General features: G+C 36.0%; 1 protein-coding gene across 4 annotated transcripts; it reads right to left on the bottom strand.

Moving 5' to 3' along the window:
* Nucleotides 1-810: 810 nt before the first annotated feature.
* LOC105044309 (TOM1-like protein 9) lies at nt 811-15715 on the bottom strand. Of its 4 annotated transcripts, none has more exons than XM_073252787.1 (11): nt 15370-15611; nt 11598-11676; nt 8825-8878; nt 8586-8684; nt 8369-8485; nt 7969-8099; nt 6358-6439; nt 3575-3660; nt 2813-2998; nt 1987-2504; nt 811-1617 (listed from the first exon to the last, which is right to left on the bottom strand). In XM_073252787.1, the coding sequence occupies exons 1-11, from the start codon at nt 15468-15470 to the stop codon at nt 1025-1027; spliced, it is 2046 nt and encodes a 681-aa protein (XP_073108888.1). In that variant the 5' UTR covers nt 15471-15611; the 3' UTR covers nt 811-1024. The 4 variants fall into 4 exon arrangements, with proteins under 4 accessions (XP_073108888.1, XP_073108889.1, XP_010920465.1 ...); XM_073252788.1 differs by having other exon boundaries at nt 811-1614; XM_010922163.4 differs by lacking the exon at nt 8825-8878 and having other exon boundaries at nt 811-1614; nt 15370-15715.
* Nucleotides 15716-16052: the final 337 nt, after the last annotated feature.

Below are 16052 nucleotides of genomic sequence, written 5' to 3'. Positions count from 1 at the left end.
TATATAGTAGAATATTTTTTTTAAAAATAAATAAGTGCTATATAAAATATTATAAAATTACATGCAGATTCGGATATTCGGATACGGATCGGGTAGTTGTCTATCCATATTCATATTCATTTTTTTTTTACGAATATGAATACGAATACGGATAGTAGTTAGATCTTCAAATTTCTATCTATATCCGAATTAATTCGGATATGATAACGAATCCGATTGGATAACATCCATACCACTTTCACCCCTATAACTTGATGATTGAGAGCTTAGCATCAATAATCTAAATTTTTGACCATGGTTTATTATCTCTAAAATGCTTACCATCCATATGGCTCGGAGTCCTCTAGCATACACATCACTTAAAACATCTAGTGGTAGATGGTTTAACCATCAAGAAGAATCCATGTTTTATGACCACTAGATGCAAGTGATCAAAAATGGATAGTTTAACTAACAAGAAGAAACCATATTGACCGCTAGGTGCAGGTGGCTTGGATTATCGACGCTGGGTCTTCTTTGTCCAGTTTGAACTGCCTTGGGCAATTGCGTGAGCGCCCATATATTACCTATTTACCTCTAATCCTGAAATTGTATTGAAGTAGTTCTCTAGCATGTGGAATTTCTTTCTCAACAAGCTCCCCATATAAGCTGTTCACCTCTAGACCATGGAGACATGACAAACTATTAGTCTTACCATTTCCATTATAAATCAGACGCTACTTGAACAGCCTTTGATTGTGCAATTTGTCATGAAGTATAATGCCAAAAAAGACACATTACAATGAGAAACAACATGAAAGAATTCATAACTAACAGAAATTCAGCATCTCTGAACTGTCAAATTAACCTAAGCATGGATCTTTCCAATTACAACCAATCAATGTTTTCTTTCTCCAGAAGTACACAATTAAACACAACAGAATAAACATACAAATAAGCAAGCAAAAAATATATTTTCCAAAAAAGGTATGATAAAAATAACAATCCAAAGAATAATAATAATAATAGGATGTGCTTGCTGATTTTACAAGCTCCCTAATTTATTTCCATTGAGTTTATTTTGCTTCGACTTGGCCAAGCTGACAAGATCGCCAAATAACTTATCTTCAGGCTTTGATGGTCTGTGGGACTGCTGACTGTTAAATGTTGATGTAGATATTGGATAAGAGGAGTTTGTATTCATGTAACTATTGTTGTCTTGCAGGGAAAGCCCATACATTCTCTGAGAAATCTCATTTGGACCAACATAAGGGTACAGAGGTCTCTGATTATAGTACTGAGCTACTGGCTGTTGACCATATCCATAATCTATCCACTGAACACCCTGCATGAGTTGTTGCTGCATGCCTGCAAACTGCCCACCCTGAATAGGTTGGGAATATAAACCTCCCAGCTGGTTGCTCTGCATTGGTGGGGTTGGCATACCAATCCGCTGGTTGTTCTGAATTAGTCCAGGATGCATTCCTCCAAGGTGGCTGCTTTGGATTGGCTGGGGATGTATACCTCCCTCAAGTTGGCCACTCTGCATTTGTTGAGGCTCAATTGGTTGGTTATTATGAACAGTGTGAGCTTCCCATGGCGGCAGAGGAAGAGCTCCACCTTGATCATTTGTATCTGCTTGAGATAAGAAAGAGTCAAATGATCCTACGCCCTGCTATGACCAATGAAAATTTGAGATAGATTGTATGATTTAAGAGGTTGGGTGGGGGGGGGGGGGGGGGGGGCACTGTAGGAAACTGAAAAATAAAAAAAACCATCTCAATCAATATCAATTAATTTAATATTTCCATGCCATGATTTAGTAATATTAACCTTCCGTTAGCACACTTAGCAAATGTGGAAAAAGAAATAATCATGGACAATTACTTCAGGATTTGACATACCAAAGAAGAGAGATTTCAGATATGCCCCTGATGATAGAATGTTTTGTGGCTTAACTGTATTTTAAAAGCAGTAATATAGTCCAGCATCGGGTAGAAGACTTACTGTATGTTGCCTGCTGCTGGGAACTCAAGCCATGAGAACTCTGACTATTCCATGCAGGATTTGCTTGATTCAATTGGGTTCCTTGGATATAAGCTGCCTGTTCATATTGAGCTACCCCAGAGTTTGGGACATTTCCATTGGAATAATATGTAGACTGCTGGGGTTCTAGTTGAAGCTGAGCCACAGCAGGATATGTCTGTGATGCTGGATACGCTGTATTAGAATCAAAAGCATTGGTAGGTTTGTTGCTGTTATTGCTGTTTTGAGAAAATATGTCGGAAAGAGCCAAAATGTTGTGCTCAGTTCCAGAGCTGGCAGAACCATCAACTAGGTCAGTAACAGGTACAAGTGCAAGTGAATTCTCAGATGTAGGTTTACTGAAATCCTCGCCACTAAGAAGGTCCATGTTAGGATCAATTATTTCTAATGAGCTTGCTGCACCATTAGATGCTGAAGGTGCAGGTAGCAGTAATTGCTGAAGAGGAGACTGCTCACTTGTGCTTGTATTCATATTGGACCTACAGAATACATACATTATGCCTTCAGGCAAATATGAGAAATTGGAAATGAACAAAATCAAAGCCCTCCACCTGATCAAACAAGGCCAAAGTTGGACCATGAAGTTAAAGGCAAAGTAGTCAAAAAAAAAAACAACAGGAAGGTCATTCAAACAACATATTAAGTAGAGCCTGCCTTTTGGTGCATTGAAGTTTATCAGATTGAAAATAAATGACCACTACACATTAAAAGCAATTTTATATGTAACTTCAGGTTAACTGTTAGAGTAAGCGATAAATAATATTGTTTTTGAAAGAATATTGACTACCTTTGATTCGTATGTGCACTGCTATCTGCATTTGTTACAGAAGACTCATCAACATCTACAAGTGCTTGAAGAGTCTTTGGCTTCTCTGCATGAACAGCAGTTCCTGAAAGAATGGCATCATGCCTGGCTAGAATTCGCTGCAACTCATCATTTAGTGCAAGTCCGTCGCGAAGCAGTTCCTCATCCCTATAAATGTTTAGAAAGCAACAGCAAACAGCCATTTAGCAAACTTTAACAGACCAAAATCTCATTCAGACTTCCAATTAGGTTAATATTGCGCAAAAAAGATTTCTTCCTATATCACAGCAGGTCAAAGCATAATATATTGAATTTGTTTGGTTTTATGTTAAGAAAAAATAAAACGAAAAAGAGGTGTTCAAATTAAAACTATGGTTCTATATACACTGATTTTGAGGCAGCTTTCTCAAAATGCCTGCAGATAGAACAGCCCTTAAAAATTCAAAGAGAGAGAATGCAAGAGAGTTACATAGAAACAGAAAGGCTAGCCAAAGAAAAAAAAGATACATGAAAAGAGAAAACAAAACGAAAAGGATAAAAGTTATTTTTTTTATCTAGAAGCATGAAGTGCTTATTTCAACAAAGCATAGGAAAAATGGAAGGTTTCCTTTCAGAGGGATATAATATTAAATTAAATCACATTCTTGACAAAATAAAACAGAAAAAAAATTCAAATGTAATTTACAAACTGCTGTGTTTTAAGGATTACATGCTGACAAGTAAATAACTCTTAAGAGGTCTTACGAAGTCTTGTTCACAAGGTGCACCGCTTTCTGTTTGTATGAATGGCACTGATCAACAAGGTCCACAAGCACCTCCTGTGTGAGTTCCTGAATATTAGCAGTATCATGGCTCAGTGCTTGCAAAGTTAAACTGTATAGTAGAAATCTAGAAATCGAGTTGGCCTGATTAGTACCATACGCTAACAGTTGGGATACTAGAATTGAAATAATAATTGCGAGTTTCCTTCATAGACAGTCCATACTTCCACATGTATATGCATATTGTTCATTAAATGTGGGACAGCTTTAGTGTTCCTAGGCAATCTATTCCACAAAATATCATGGATTGTCTAAGTGACAATCAATGTCATTAACTTGCATGTCTCAAAACACAAGTAAACCAAATTTCAAGTGGTTCGATAGCTTCTCGATAAAAAAATAACTAAGCCTTTTTTATGTTATGGAAAAATTATCCATTTAGTGATCACTTGATGCATGGATAACAAGTTTCCATACCACAAAATTTGTTTAGAAATGCTATGAATGTCACAAATCATGAGGAGCAATGTGGATCATCAACTCATGTTCTACAATGTATAGAAAATACAGGGCACGACCAAGTTAGCTATGCCCTGAGAACAGTAAACCAATTCCAGTGTTTATGATACACAGACTGTAATACACATACAAATGCTCATATTCATCCATTTAGACACATATAGATCATCTGTGTTTCATTTCACAAGGGAAAAGGAACATCTACATAAATACAAATATATGGATGTATGTATGTGTGTGTGTGTGTGTGAAGGTTAAAACATCGAACCTATGCCTCATAAGTTCTCCCTTATATCATTTGAAAAGGCAAGGTTGAGGATGAGTGGCACGTTTGAGCTTAATGACTGCATGGGCTTTTTTTGTAAGAATTTCATTCCTTTCATTGCAAATACTATGTTGTTGAAAAATCCTGAATAAGGGATATCAAGTAGTGATAAACTTTAGTTCAATACTCTAAGATTTGTGCAAAGGTGAGTAAATGATTTGTGATAAACTTTAGTTCAATACTCTAAGATTTGTGCAAAGGTGAGTAAATGATGCATTGACAATTCCTAAGTTTGGCATTTTAGTCCACAGAAAAGGTCATACAAGAATAAACTAAAACCTTATCCGTGTGCTTTTCCATTAAAAGCATAGTATGAGAGACAACCACTGCCATGCATGAGCTTCTATGTCACCCTCTATATAGACTCAACCATATGCCTCAAGGCATATTTGGAACACGTTGCGTCCAGGTCTGAGGTGAGGCAAAACCTTGAAAAAGGGTCTTTCCAGCAACATATGTAGCATGCACAGCCTAGTAATGGGCATAAGGGAGGGCCTTGGTGCAATGGTAAGGTTGCTCTAGTGTGACATTGGTGTCACAAGTTTGAAACACTGAAACGTCCTCTCCATGCACAAAGGTAAGGCTGCATACATTTGGCCCTTTCCAGACCTAAGAGTGGTGGGAGCATCGTGCACTAGGACACCCTTTCTTTAGCCTAGTAATGGGCATGTGTGCATGGACGGGAGGATGAATATGGTTTCATACAGTTCAAAATTAGTTTCTATATAAAAATCAATAAACGAACTCGCAATTCAAGTTGGAGCAGTTCTTTTTTGTCTTCTGTGAACTAAGAGGGAAGTATTCACTCAAAAGGGGATATTTTCAAGGAGATTGTTTGATAAAGTTAGATTTCCTGATGAAGTTTGCCTTGTATGTGTAAATGTGTGTTAACATACATATGTATAAATATAAGTATGCCTGCACGCATGCATGTCTATCTGTCTGTGCATGTATATAAAGCCATCTATCTTACTTTTATCAGATTCACTCTTTATAAATTACAACACTAGGGATATTGGGTGAGGCCAAGTCTAAAAGTTCATTTGGTTCTGTGTTGGGCACTTAAACCACGCACTCAATGGCTTTAAGTCAGCTTGAATTCAGTCTGAAAGTTATGCGCGAGATCCTGTAGTTGAAACTCGCTGAGTACAAATCAATTTTCCAAAAGTTTTCGGTAAGTGACTCGGTTTGAGAATCAGGCCTAGGTCTGGATCTCAAATAATTATATGTTCTATTTTCTAGCTTAAGATAAATAAAAAATGGCCAATAGCAGATTTAAGACAATAACCAGTTGAACATGTGATGCATGTGGGTCAGATGGACTTGAGTCTTTCCCAAACACAACCTAATCTGAACCTCAACAATACATGAATTCAAATACATTACTCAGGCAGGGGTCCCAAACCAAGACCTGAACTCTAATCGAGCCAAGATAAACCAAGAAGAGCTGGACCAGAACCAATCAATCCCAATAAATATTGGTCCAAAATTGAGATCTAACCAATACAATCAGAGCTGAGCCCAACCCAACCTCAAACGGGAGCCAGCCTTGCCTAGCAAACCAAGTAAATTACAAGTTATGTGAGCCTACCATACAAAATTTGCATTTAATTGATTGGAGTTCATAAAACTAAGGGAACCAACATATATATGTCCATGTCTAACCAATGCAAATGGCTTCAGTTAATTTAAGATAAACCAGATACTAGTATGTGAGTTAAGTGTTTGCACTTTGCAGTATGAGGTTTTTCAACAGCCCATTCTTAGCCATTGTTGGATGTTTCAATCCAGATATTCGAGTTGCATTGAAGATTTGTAGCATTAACATATTCAGAAATTAGTCAAAAGTAAAATTCAAGTCTGAAGAATTACTCCAGTTTTAGATATGAAAATATAATCAGCATCATTATTTCGGAGATTACCTTTTTGTTCCCAGGTTCTAAAGCATTAAGCATTTGGGAAAGAATATCAATAACACCACGGGCATTCTGAATTTCTGCAAGGCTGAACAAAGAAACCTAGTGTCAATTTACCACATCGAACATAGGAATGTCCAAAAGGAGACAAACAAAAAAATAACACATAATTAGGACAAAGGTAATCAGAATAAAACAAAGAGTTAAGATCTACAGAAATTTAATGTGATATTAAGAAGACTAGATTAGAAAAGAGAGTATTAATAAGTTGTTATAACTTTGCAAAATATTCTGTCAGTGTAGGTTTGGCTACTCTTCCTTTTATTTCATTTAATAGTGATCAGTAACTAAAGCTCGAAATGAGGTGACAGCCTCCATAATACTGCAACTTACCAGGCTTGAGTGCTTAAAAGGCACAGGTCATCCCCACTACCACAAATTCAAATAATATAAACAAAGTTGGAAATTTCTTATAGGGGCATGACAAATATGCAAAATATAAACAGGCAACAAATCATAAAATCTGGTTGTATCATTTTCACATCAAAATGGAAACTTTTGTTTCCACTTGACCATCGTGCAGCAAGCAATCCATAACCATTGTCCCACAACCAACTCTGTACATTATGAATTTATGATATTAGAGAAATGAAAATGAAAGCTCATTCAAATTGCCAGAAATAAAACTTATAAATGACAAAAGAAGCTTGAAACTGGAAACAGATATGGCAATGTTCAAATTTCATCATGCTCTGTTCTAGCTTTCTACTGTTCATGTAAAGTTGAAACATTCAGTCATAAGCTGAGGTTAATTTTCAGAACATAATGAAACATGAATATTCATCCCTTAACTTTCTTATTTGATCAGAATTATGGTCTTTGAGTTTGAATTAAGATTGAAAGCATACCAAGTCAAATCCATCCGAAAATCTTAAGAGGTTGGGTTTCCCTTGACTCTTCGTATCGATTAACAAAACCACAACCTTCTTTCCTCTATGTACAAGTATCATCTTAATAATTTGCAATTCACTGATTGTGAATGCAATAATAGAAATGCTAATCTAGTAAGTCCTAAGATACAAGGAGATTCACTTGTACAACTCCCCTACTTCCATAAGCTGTAAGCTTTTGATAGAGAGAAAGGTCTCTTTGATGACCAATGTGGTTTATCAAATAAATCTACTATAGGCTTATCTGATAATAATTATCTAAAGTGTAAAAAATCCAAGGTTACCACCGCACAAAGTACTTGCGTATTCAAACAAATATTCCCATGAACAAACACTACCTAATGAATGCCTAAAAATCTATAAACACCAATTTATTTCATCACTTAATAATTTAAATGATAACATGCCGCCATCTAAAAATGGCAAGTGGATGAAGTCTTCATAGGCTTCAAGAAAGAACATTCTTTAAGCACATGGTGTCAAAAATAGTATCCAACCTAGCAAACTGTCACAACCCAGAAAGTAACAATAATTTGATTTAACAAATTAATATTATATGGAATGAACAAATTATGTTGCAGCACATGCTGATGTTGCACTCCTGAAAGCATATGACATGCTAATTAAACAAATTAAAACATTGGGCAAGGGGAACTACACTATGCACCTCAGAATAGGAAAATCAGAACCAGCAGAAGACTCAGGCGCTTCTTCTTGATAATCAGGATTTAGCTCTGGTCTTCGAGAAAATATAGGTGCCGATCTCTCAGGTCTTCGAGGAAATACTGCTCCTAGATGCTGATGGACAAAAGGTAACCTCAGGAACATGTGTATGTCTATATATATATATATATATATATATATATATATATATGATAATCTAACATGAGTTATTACCAAAAAAAATGTCAAAATAATTTTATCCACCCCAGCAACATTTCTCGGATGGATGGACATGAGTCAGCTTTATCTAAAGATAGTTTGCAGTGACTGATCCACAACTTAAAAAGTAAACATATCTATCACCCCCTAACTTGTAAAGTTGTATTAGAAGTCTGAAAGCATACCAACAACTCCTGATATGCTGCATAATATTGTGGATATCTTGCCTGTGGACCACCAAGTGCTTCTTGCCAAGTATCTATTAACAGAAGTACCTTCTCCTTGACCTGAATATCAGCTTGCTGCAAGGATTTAGAATGAGGTAATTTAAACTTTTCAAAAGGAATCAAGGACAAAAAAAAGGTAGATAATGATTAACGTTATTCTTCAAATAGGTAAAACCTTCTTTCTCATTATTGTCACCATCTCATGCAGAATATCTTTCTCAGCAACATGCATATGGACTATATCACTGCAGTTCTTTATCATTGTTTCCAGAAGCTGGTATAAGTTAAAGCAAGAACATGCCTCCATTAGTCTGGGATTTGCAACACAAGTCAGCAGCAACAGTATGAATATAAAAAGGAACTGATAATGGTGCTGGTGTTGCAATGAGAAAAAAAAAAGGGAAAAACTATAACCATAGATGCTTGACAGAGGTATTTTTCCTCCTTGAGAATTTTGTGTTCCTTGACCTGTCATAGCAGATATGCTTAAAATAAGTGTTACCCAGACTCTTTGATTTAGTGGGAAGTAACCACATCTAACAATTGAGCATGGAATTAGTATGGCATTTGGACGTCACTTAAATGTGGGTCTGTAAGAATAAATTCTTAGATATAGGAAGGATCTGACCGTTAGACACAATCGCATCCAATATATGAGCCAGATCCATGTGATGTATCCTAAAATAACTCCCATCCCTTGACTCATGAAAACCTTACATGCTTCATAAAATCATAGATACTTACTAGTACTTAGCTATCATCTTTGAAAGTGTTAAAGAAATACGACTATGAACAGAACAAATAAATCAAATAAGTACAGATGCTTCAAATAGCTGTATATGCTTGATAATCCTAGGTCACTATTCTGGACATAACTGACCAAAGGTCCACAACTGACACCAAGGTGGCTGAAACCAAAATCTTTGAAACCTTGATTAAAAGTAAAAATGCTAGAGTATGGAAAACAGATTATAAAATATGAAAAGTGAGTTTTATGGAAAACAGTTCTCCTCTTTGTTTTTCATAAAACCTGTTTTACAGATGATCAGGATTTATGGATTTTTGTTAAAGAAACCTCACAGACAATGAAACAGCACCAAGGATCTTCTCCACATTCTCAGGAATGACATTCTAACATGCATTTAGACATTTGGCATAAGCTGAATCAGCCTTAATTTTGACCATAACAAAACAGAAAAAATGGAAACATGGTTTTAATTTGGTCTGAATTTGGAATGTAAAGCTTATATGTGCATTAAACAGAATAACATTACAATATCATACTGCATAATCTTCGCCGACAAATATGCACTTAATGATAAATACCCATTTTGCACAGTTTATAACAGTCCATGAGTGCATTAGGGCATCTAGTAATGCTATATAGGCTGATATAACAAGGGATAATGCTTTGTGCCTTTGTCACAATGACAATGGTTTTACACTAAAATACCTAGCTTTTTGCTAAGAATAAAATAGTTAGATTTAATCCTTTGCTGTAACAAGGTGTCCTCTTGCTTTCCCCTCTTTGCCTTGATTTTAAGATGCCTCGCCAGTTTTCTCGAACAATCTCCAAGGTCTCAATGTATGTGGCCTCGGGGCTAGTAAAGGCTTGGCGTTTGGACCTAGTTCCCATCCCACTTATTTCTTAAAATGTTGGCTTACTTTGGTCAAGGAACCTTGAGTTCTTTTTATTGATTTTAGTAAATTAAAAGCTCGTACTATAAATCATAAAGAAAATATCACAGGCCTTCTTGATGACTTTGGTGCTTCCTCACAATTAAGGTGGAAATCTTTCCAATCAAGTTTGTGGGCCTTACTCTAGGAAACAAATGCCCTAAGATAAGTCACTAGTTGGTTGGAAAGGCAAATTTCTATCCTTCCGTAGTAGGTTTACTGTAACAATACAGGACTTCACCTAAAAAGACCAACTAAAAGGTGTTATGTAGGTTCCTTGGCCCTGTATAAGTATCCAAAATCTATCCAGTGCATAGCCAATATAAGACTAAGCACTTACCCATATGAGTCCTCACATGCTTTTATTATTTAAGCCCTAGCATTCTCACTGCACTAAAGGTCCAAATCCATTCAAATTAAATCACAAATACCACAAATCTAATTACAAATACCACAATCAGCTCATGATCTCCTGGTCCACATTTATTTATCATGGACACCAGCAATTCTTGTAGCATTGATTTCACAATTATGTAAAAATACCTTCTAAAAGCAAAGTCTGCATATAAAGAAATAACATTTGTAGATACTAATTATCATTTCTTAGCAACCCGAATTTGATGCCAAAATGGAATACAATCGAAACAAAATTTTGTATTGATTTAATAAGAAGAAGCGACCTAAAATAAATATAACTATTAAACATATCAAGGAATATCCCAAAACTATAAAAGCAGCTAATTTTCCCAACTTTTCAGTTCCCATAAGGCCCTAATTAGATTTTTCCTTGAAAGGCTTAAGTCAACGTAGGTTTCTATAGAAAATGATTCCAACATTGCTGGACTCTAAGGACGAGTCCAAGAGGGAACTCTTCTTGAGTTGGATTCCATGTTTCTGTGCATGTTAAGAATTGCATGTCCTTCACAATCTAAATTCATTAGTGATCTGTTTGACATAGAGAAATTGAAAGTATCTGCCTTAAAAATGAAATACACCAAATAAATCTGAAAGAATTCCACGAGGAAGACATATCAGTGTCAAATCCATGTCAAAATATTTCAAAGTTTATCTTATACCTAAAATCTTTAGCAGAAGCCATATGCATTATAACTAATATAACATATATGTTTAACATTTAAAAAACTGATAATATCATAAATTACTATTAAAAGGACAGCATATGATATAGAATATATTATGCTAAAGTTGCTCTAGCAAGATTGAATTTGATGATGACGATGACGACGACAACGACAATCATACTAAGAAGGATGAAGAGATCAGGAGGTGGAGGACAGCTAGAGTGCAGTATGAAAGTAGGAGATCAAGCTATTATGTATACAAAAGATAAAGTCAAGGGACTCAGAAAACAGAGTTGTGGTCAAAGAACATTCCACTAAGAAAAACAGGATTCATGGCAATTACAAGCACCAGAATAGATTATTGTTGAAATAATACATGCCAATAGAGAAACAGAACAGAAATTAGTAGTAATAGTTGTGGTGCTCACTGTCAATGCAAGAAGCTGAACTTTTGGATTCTTATGTCGAAGACGCTTTTTGAGTCCTTTTACAACATCCTTTGCTTGTCTGGTAAACCAAAAATCAACCACCCCCCCCCACCCCCGCCCCCACAAAAAACAAGAAAAAAAAAACATATTAGAAGACCGAATTTACTGATATTCTGTTTTAGATATCACAAAGCATCAATTAACAGATGCCATTTCAGCAGAGCACATGAACGAAGGATAAAGGTTTCAGTATGTTTATTCTCTTAAATTATACAGATGAAATATATTATTTAAATCTTTGTGCATCAGTGCCACCATTTTGAAGGTCATGTTCAAGGTCAAATTAGCAAAAAAATAGAAGCCTACAGAAGATTTTTATGGTTTGCATTATTATTTATGTCAAGAAGAAACTAAAGTTACATAAGCACAAATCTTGATTTCAATCACAAAGAAAATAAACAGCAGATTAGACCACAGAAAATTCTAGAAGTCTGGCAATATTTTCTTGTAATATTGCATGCATATCCAGACAAAGGATTGCAGATAGTGTAGCAAACTAGAACACATGTCAAGGGGATGAGGACTCAAAATACAAGAAGAAAGCCCACCTTACCTTTATAAGGAAAATGCTGCGCATGCAAATAGCTGCGGAATTCATTTTGATACATGCAGCTTCAAAAGAACATCCAAAAGTAAAGAATTGGGCAACAGACCATCCAAAGATTTTATTTGGACAGGTAAGTATTAGGATTTTGTCAGTACCAAGCCAGGAGACCAAGTCTCATGACACAATGTGAAGCAACTGTTTTTCTTTGGGTGCACTAATTTGAAAGTTGTGAAGTTTCCAACATAATATGACACAGCATAAAACAACAAAAGTATTTCAAAAAGCAAAACTAACAGTTAGAACACACACACACACACACAAAAAAAAAAGGAGGGTATGATAGGACAAGAACCCAAGAAGAGCTAAATGTACAATAGTCCAAGAAGTGTACAAAACCGGCCAATCTAAAGAAATTTGTTTTTAATTAAGTGGTAAATCTATTTTCCAAGGACATTATTCATTTCCTACATAGACCAATCTAAACTAATAATTCTAAATAAATAGTGTTGGCTTAACGAATCAAAAAATTATCCATCGAGGTTAGAGAAGTTTACATTAACTCTCCAAGACTGATGCTGAATTGCTAAGTAGAGGAACTTTTAGACAAGTGTGAGGCCCATCATCGAACCTAATAAGACCAATTTGTACTAAGCACTGCCACAGAGAATTTGAATTCATATCTATACCATATCAAAAATCAAGAGTTTAGTCCTTCTGACGCCACCGTTTTTGCCCTTGGTAAGATTTCATTTCGTTATATCCAAAAACTTTACTATTTCTTTATCAATAACAAGGATTTAGATATTGGAGCCAGCACTTATGCCATTCACCTACCAACTAGCATGCAACATGTCGTGTTAAACTATGTGCCATTCTATACTGAAGCAAACGAATAAATAAATAAATAAACTTGAAAAATTCTCTTTAAATTAAAACATTTAAATTGGGTTTAATGGGTAGCATGTCAACTAATGCAACTGATGCTGCTAAGGATAATAGCCGTCTATGAGTGGTACAGACAAGCATGATCAACACTTGAAACGATCAATAATGGCATGGGTAAAGTAAGAAAAAATGTTGATTCTCTAATGACATGCTAGTGTAATTTGCAATTCACCCACCACAAATGATTAATTTACATTGCATCTCATCTTATCGCTCTACACCTCTTTCTCTCTATCAATGTTCTCTCTTTTTCTTCCTAAAAAAACATTGTACCTGCATGCATTCAAGTTACTAGTTTCGAGCCTTCATATAGTGGTGTAGTGGTCGAATCAACTGCAAGGTCAAAATCACTAGGACGTAAGTCTTACAAGAGTACATTGCGAAGGTTGTCCTTGCAATAAACATGCATGCACAATTTGGGAATGGATCTCTTTGCTTTTTTCCAACAAGGAAAAGTAATATACTCCACTGGACTAATTCTATCTCCGAGTCTCATCCATCCCATTCCACTTAATATGTGTGCTTGGGAGTCCTTATAATTTTACAAACCAATATCTTACCATGATTTTAGTTTGTCTATTTTTTCCTTTATTAGACAAAATATTTATCCATGTGAACAAACTTCCTTTTTTCAAAGGAGAACGGAGAGCAAGTCTTGTTAATTTGGGCTGCCCACGAGTTCACTCTCATAGTTCCCACCTCTTTCTGTCATGCACGCTCACGTCAAATGTCTCATCCTCCCCACACAACACTTCTCTTCTATTATAGATGCCCCACTTTCTCACATTTCCAGCTTCCTATCTATCTCTTCATTTAGTCAATGGAGCATCTCCAACATCCATGCAACTATATTTCTAATTTATACACACACATATAGTTTTCTCTTACTTCATATTATACCTCTCTTCTACATTTTATATAGCCGCTATTTCTATCTTAGCCTTCCCTTTTATAACTTCCCACTCCCGACACCCCTAACCTTATCTCATTTCCCTCCTTAGATAAACCAAATTCCATCATAACTAACAAAGAAATATGTAATCTATCTCTATCCCACCCCAACCTCTTGCTTCTCTAGCTCTCTTTTATTCACATTTTTGCTTTTTTAAATAGTACATATATTCAAATTTCTTAAATATTACACTAATTAACAATTATATAATTGATACCCTTAATTGAAAAGAAATGCACAACCAATAAAGACAAAAGGGTTTGATCTTAATTTGTTGATATTATTTTTGTAAGTAACCTTTTCATGGACCTTATTTTTAAGTCACCTTTTCATGGACCTTATTTTGTCTTATTTTTGTTATAAAAAAATGTGTACATTTTAAAATTTCTCATGATCCTTGATAAGATAATGCTATTTCCCAAATAGGTACATAGGAGATTCCATGCAGAGATCAGATCTAGCATCCACTTCCTTTGGGACGTCATCCCATTAGCTCATGTATTAAGGCATTTCCAGATATAAGTGATGCTCGGACCAATGTCACTCATGAGTGGATAATGTTATTATGAGAACCAAGGGGGTGGCAGATGTGGAAACTCCATAGGTAGTTTGTACGTGCATCTCCACCTTGTCCCCTGTATGGTAGTGCCTTGGTTATGAACACAGCAATTGGCGCTGGCGCTTTAGGAAACTCAATTATGTCAAAGGCATGAAGCAAGGTTATAATATTATCTTAACATGGTGATTGCATTAGTTTAAAATCTCTGAAGATCTTGCTGAGCTCAGCCTCTCAAACAGGGCACTAATCTTCATAAGATTCACAAATAGAAAAGCAGAGAAATACTTGCTCTACCCAACATTTGAGTATTTACTAATGGTTCCATATATAGCTCAACCTTATGCGACAGATGCAGAACATCTCCTACATCCATGCACTAAATTTCAGTTTCATAGATTAAAATGCTGCCGGCTAAATTTCTTCATATAATAGATTCAAATTATCTAATTTTCATACCAAAGCATCCTAAACCTATTCTTAATCCCACCAGATTACTAACTGATGCAATAGAGCCTCAATTATCATCTTTCCTGCGAAAAGATCTCAGGTTTTTAACTAAAACACTTCTAAAAAAATCAGAATTAACCAGCGTTCTATAGTACCGTCAAATAAAAGCCTCAAACAGATCCAAATTCGAAACAAATGAAATATAAAGATGACTTCAAAAATGGAATAAAGACAGAAAACTAGCATCAGCGGAATCCGATACCCAGAGTCGCGATTGCAAATGTCGCAGATCTCCATGTTCATCGCCCAATCCGGACCGATCAACATGGTGCTCGTCGCCCGATTCGCCAACGAGCCCGTCATTGCTGCAGCCCAAGCGATCCAGCAGAGAGAACAAAACAACCAAGAAAGTGGGAGGCGAGATCCCGGCAAGCCTCGCTCGGAACCTCTTCCCCACCGATCGAAGAGAGGCGGGCACAAACCCTAGGGAGGAAGATAAACCCCAACCGATTCCCGAGATCTCTGCTTCCCTTCGCCGGAGAGGCCCTCGTCTTTTTACGGATATTCTATTTAAGATGGAGAAAAAATAGGAAGTAGCTCTTTCCGCGGCTATGTCTTCGCTAGCTTCGCCGATGCGCTGTCTTACTTGTTGGTGATTTGATCTATTAACGACTCCTTTCGCCCATGTTTCGTTGTAATTAACGGTGGGTGGTCCTCGCGTGGCAGCATCCTCCGCTACGATCTCAACGGTTGGGTGGGTCAGGTGCCTGCCTCTCACGGCATAATTTTATCAACTTATATGATCTGAATCTTAAAGTGATCTGATCCTTCTTGATCTAAAATTATTATATTTAAGAGATCATGATTCAAAATTTAAAAATTTAAAAATTTTTATAAATAATTTATTTAATATTCTACGAAAATCTAAAATTACTGATTATATAA

The sequence above is a fragment of the Elaeis guineensis genome, chromosome 2 (assembly GCF_000442705.2).
Source record: "Elaeis guineensis isolate ETL-2024a chromosome 2, EG11, whole genome shotgun sequence".
NCBI lineage: Eukaryota > Viridiplantae > Streptophyta > Magnoliopsida > Arecales > Arecaceae > Elaeis > Elaeis guineensis.
The sequence above is the reverse complement of the archived record's forward strand: the minus strand, read 5'-3'. Positions and strand labels throughout refer to the sequence as shown.